The 4,937-nt window shown below is 40.5% G+C and overlaps 1 protein-coding gene across 1 annotated transcript; it reads right to left on the bottom strand.

Annotated features, from left to right (window-relative positions):
* Nucleotides 1-393: 393 nt before the first annotated feature.
* On the bottom strand, nucleotides 394-3,019 carry LOC147443338 (glycosyltransferase BC10-like). The gene is made up of 2 exons (XM_086529842.1): nucleotides 2,417-3,019; nucleotides 394-1,142 (listed from the first exon to the last, which is right to left on the bottom strand). Exons 1-2 carry the CDS (start codon nucleotides 2,945-2,947, stop codon nucleotides 501-503), a joined length of 1,173 nt encoding a protein of 390 aa, XP_086385968.1. The 5' UTR covers nucleotides 2,948-3,019; the 3' UTR covers nucleotides 394-500.
* Between the last annotated feature and the right edge of the window lie 1,918 nt (nucleotides 3,020-4,937).

The following is a 4,937-nucleotide window of genomic DNA, read 5'->3' as shown; positions in this document are numbered from 1 at the left end:
CAACTACGCATGAAAGGTAAAAGTTTTTTATTATTCTGCAATCCAGTATCTTCAAAACCAATATAATTCCTATGAGGATAAGATTGCCCAGACTTAATGCCTTTCACAACTTTGATGGCTCAAGATCAATAAGCATACCTCAGGTTGAAAATTAAAACCACTTGTGCTTCATGTACAACTGTAGATCTAGAAAACAAAAATTTTCCTTCTAAATTCCATAAGATAGTGTTATTTTGTTAAATGTGTAGCTCTACTAGAAAAGGGTTAGAGTCTCATGATATGATTAAGCGTACAAAGTGTGTTATTCAAAAGCCCAATTCAAGATTAAGGAAAGAAAGATTACATTTAATAGCAAGCACTTAAGGAAACAAATTAATGAGAGCTTATATCAATCTCTGTCATACCTTGATTGGACTAGGACAAAAAAACATTCTAGGAGTAAAGATTCAATCATCTATGGTTTAACAAATACAAAACCATTATAATACATATGGTGTGTCTTATATTCCCAACACATTCAAAGAAAGTTTCAAAAGTGGTTCTAATGCACTTGAAGAGAATTTTTGTGCAAAAAGGAAACAAATATGCCCATCATTTCCATTGTAAGAGCAATTTTTAGTCTCTCGTATACTATTTATAAGTTTATTGGTAATATTTTTACCTTCGTATGTGGTTGGGTGTGGTCTAGATTTTGACCACTCAACCCATATTATGGTTCTATAAGCTATTTTTGAGCCTAAGTTCATGATGTTGAACAATGTTGGAATGTAGTGCTCATCATTATAGCATCCAACCTTACAATATTTTTCAAACAAAGAGTGATAAATTGTATCTGAGACTATATATCTTGCTAGACTCTTGTCTATTGTAAACCATTGAGATCCCTTCCTCCATTGGTCCAAGGTGATGAGAGGTGCCATATTCACACTATATCTTCCTCTTCTGCACGGTCCCTTCTCATCGTAGGATTCAACAAAATTGTATTTTGAGTGCAAAATGTACTCATAAACAAATGAAAAGTTGTAAAGTGGAATGCACAATTCCGACAAAAGAATGAATCTTTCATTTGATAAATCAAAGAGAGCATTTGCAAGAAGTCGCCTTTCTGAATTAAGCAAGTTGATGTCTCCATATCTTGTGACCTACATATGATTAATATGAGTTATGCTTCTATATTGAGATTAGAAAAACCTAAATTGAAAAAGGGTAAGAGACATTAGCACTTTCATACAAGGATAAATTTTGGATCAAAATGTCTGTGCATGCGTTCGTATTGAATTGGATGCACTACATAGTTTCAAACAATATTGTGTGTGAGTATCAAGGAAAGATAGTGTTGAAAGAGGAGGTGGTCAATCATCATAGATGATCCATCAATGTTAGGATTTTGATGGGCTCCCTATTCTTTCAAAAGATAGATGTTGAGAGGTGTTGAGAAGTGCTAGCCTTCCCTATGGACGAGCATACTTTCATTCGGCTTTTCTAACGGCAAAATACCATAAAAAGCACAAGTCAACTTTTGAACCTTAGCAGCATGCTCGATGAAGGATATAACCAAATAGCATGTTTGGTGAACAATATTAATAGAGTTTCTATTTGCAAACATTTTTGTAGGTGAAAATAGTTTCCTCTAGAGTTTTGGAGATACAGTAAGACTAGATGAGACTCTTATTTTACATACTACTTTCCTAGTTTCTATGTTATAGAATGTCCGAGCTTTCTAAATTAGATGGGCATTTCGACATACTCCCCTTCCATTGCAAGCACCCTAGTTTATTACCCATTCCTATAGAAGGGCATTTTTCAAGCAAGCCCGTGTAGTGACACACTCATAAAAATTTTGACCTTCGTACGACAGAAGAACGGCTTAAGAAGTGCAAAAGGGCATCAAATCCTATCACATGGATCCATCATGCTAGGTAGAAGGATTAATGAGATGGAGGATGGCAAAGACATTGCCCATTAAACTTAGATGGCCAGCTTGTTTTTGTAGAAATCAAGGAATGCAATTGCTAAACTAGTGGACCCAGCTTTAGTTTATGAGCCTATTATCTTCTTTCTTTTCTATTGAGACCTAGCTAATTGTTTGTAAACCGGAACTGCAGCTTTTGTACGTTGTTTATGGTTTTTATGATCTTACATATGACTGAGGTCCTTGGGAACCCTATTGTAATTGTTTCTCAATTGTTTGGCCCTCTATTGTAGTCTCTTGATTAGTTAATATGGTGAAAAAATTAGTCTCTTGTGTAGCTGATATGGCCCTCTAATGTAGGTCTCTTGTATAGTTAATACGGTGAAAAAAGAAGTCTCTTGTGTAGCTAATATGGGAAAAAAAAAAGAAATAGTCGACTAGATGCTTCTTGATTTCTAAAAAGTGTCATATATTATGAAGATCAGAACTATATATGGTACTTACCTTGCTTGGGATTTGTCGTCGATAGAAAACTGATGAGGGAGTAACATTGAGAGAGAAATGAGGGTGTGTGTGCAGATATATAGAGTAGAGGCCCTCATTCCCTTTGAAAAACCTTTCCCACAAGGGAGCAAAGGGCAATTCCTGTCTTCTGAGGAACATGAAGGTAAGCTTGGGTAGTCTCTTGAACGTCTGCTCTTGCGGGAGAGATGGCATAGAGGAGAGCCAAAGAAGCTCAGGGTCTGAGAGGTTATGGAAGGAAGGGCCGAGGGAGTCGCGCCAAAGATGCAACTTCAAAGAGATGTCATTGGAGGGAAGGGTAGATGATGGAAAGCAGGAAGAGGAGGAGGAATGGATATGAGGAGGGCTATATTGGCAAGATGCAACGGGGCCATTGTGGAATGCCAAAATGACACCGGCCACTAGGCCAAGGCTAAGGTACAGCACAATGGAAAGGATGGGGAGAGAGCGAGGACTAGTGTGGTGAAGACGGGCCTCTCCTCGTTCTGGTGGGTGAGGCGGGGAGCCCTTCATTCGGTGTGTGTGTGTGTGTGTGTGAGAGAGAGAGAGAGAGAGAGAGAGAGAGAGAGAGAGAGGGAGAGGCGCTTGTGCAAAGGTAGCTGGCTATGGCGGATCGGTGTAAGCTGGCAGACTTATCGTAGAGGAGCAATGATGCACGAGCGTACGACGTGTGAACGCTTTCCGAGGCCGTGTGCTTTTTGCTTTGGCAAATTGGCTCGCAGTACCACCCTTCCAGACGCACAACAACAAGTTACAACGGACTGCACTAACGTCACCTGATTCCGACGTAGTCGCCCTAAATTCACACTCGCGTAGCCATTTGACAAGGACCCCGACGCCTTGCTTAACCCTCCCACTCTTGCAGAACCTTTGCACATTTCACTTAACACGAAATGGAAAGCTGCACTTGACCGACGGCAATGGGCATTCAAATTCCAAGCTATATGGAATAGGGGTATCCTAGCTAAACATTCCATTCTACTCTGGCTAATTATGCACAAAGGAGTTTGGACAAGCCATAGAATGAAGATCGCAGGCTGACGAAATGGGATATGCTTGAGGTGCAATAGGGTCGAGGAGGATATCCCTCACCTGTTCATTAACTGTCCTAAAAGCATAGAGATTTTGTCTCCTCTAAATGTTGGATTAGGATTCACGCTAAGTTGGAAGCAACTTATTTTAGGGGATTCAGTGTCTCTATTGTCAGTTTTTTGGAATAGGATAAGAGGGGAGTTCTTCTGGATCATTTGGTCTGACTGAAATGACAGGTTGTTTAACAGGGCTTACCAGACTAGAAGTCTGAGGGAACTTTTTCACTGCTTTTCCCTATAGGTTAACCAGCTAAAGCTTGATCAATGAAGAGTGTATGAAGCAAGCTTCAAGGTGCTTACGGACTGTATGAGCTACTACAACAGTGCCAACATCAACAAGCAACAAGAGGTCCTCCTTGACGGATCCTACACACACATGCAGAGGATGAAGGACGAATGCAGAACGGATGTAGAAAGGCTAAGAAGACTACATAGCAATGGAATACGGCTGGTTGCCCGCATGCAGGAAATCTAACAACTTAAATGCTATAGATATGCAGAATATAGAGGTTTTTGATGATCCCCTAGACAATTTTGTAAATGCCTCAGAATGTAAATCGATACTATCGGATCAAAGGAACTCGGAAGCAATAGTTTGTAAAGCTCTGCAATGTAATTTTGTTCTCTACTTAATATAAAACTCTCGCGTCCTATGGAAAAAAAAAGGACCCCGACGCCCAGTGTTCGGGAAAAATCATTTTTCAAACATACAAAATTCTTTTCCTTGAATTTTCCAAGAGGAAATTTTAGAAAATTAGGCACTGTTTCAAGGTTTTACACTATTTTTCTTTATTTTGGGGCGGAATTTCTCCTTTTTCCCTTGCCCTCAACCTGCATTTTGGAAATTGAAAACGGCATGATATTAAGCAGAGACACATTTTTCCCAAACACTGCCGACGCCTAAACCCGGGCCAAAAGTGGGTGGTGCACACGTATGATGTGGCAAGCTGAGGTGTCACGTACCTGGACAACTTGCATGGCCTAACACTGCTACGTGGACACCGCGTATGTCCAAGGTTTATTGGGACTTTTACTCGCATGAATCCGAGGTGGACGACAGGCACACTGGTCGAGAGGTATGCTTGATGGGACTTTGCACAAATCGAGGCAAAGGAAGGGAGGGGCATGTTGCAACCCATTTGTGTGTGGCAAGGAACCGAGCCTCTTCATACTGTTTTTTTGTCTTAGTGCTATGTAGGGAGGGCATACACTTGAGCTCCATATCTTGAAGCTCTCAAGTACGTAGGGCAACAAGCATGCGAGTGGGAAGACGGCTATGAGGGGACACTACTCCACCTCTCCTCCTAAGATCATTGTAGACAATTGGAACATGCCTTAACGAGGCGTTGATTCATAGTTTAGTCAGATTTTGCAATTATCAATTGTAATTACCGCAGTAAGTTACAGCATAC

Source organism: Adiantum capillus-veneris, chromosome 14, assembly GCF_014529385.1.
Source record: "Adiantum capillus-veneris isolate H3 chromosome 14, ASM1452938v2, whole genome shotgun sequence".
In the NCBI taxonomy this organism is placed as follows: Eukaryota; Viridiplantae; Streptophyta; class Polypodiopsida; order Polypodiales; family Pteridaceae; genus Adiantum; species Adiantum capillus-veneris.
Note: the sequence above shows the minus strand (reverse complement) of the source record. Positions and strands in the feature narration are given on the sequence as shown.

Bases quoted from the DNA above. Each gene is read 5' to 3' on its own strand.
- LOC147443338 (XM_086529842.1), bottom strand. From the start codon at position 2,947: ATGAAGGGCTCCCCGCCTCACCCACCAGAACGAGGAGAGGCCCGTCTT. The intron at 1,143-2,416 runs GTAAGTACCATA...AATCATATGTAG, and splicing joins GACGACAAATCCCAAGCAAG to GTCACAAGATATGGAGACAT.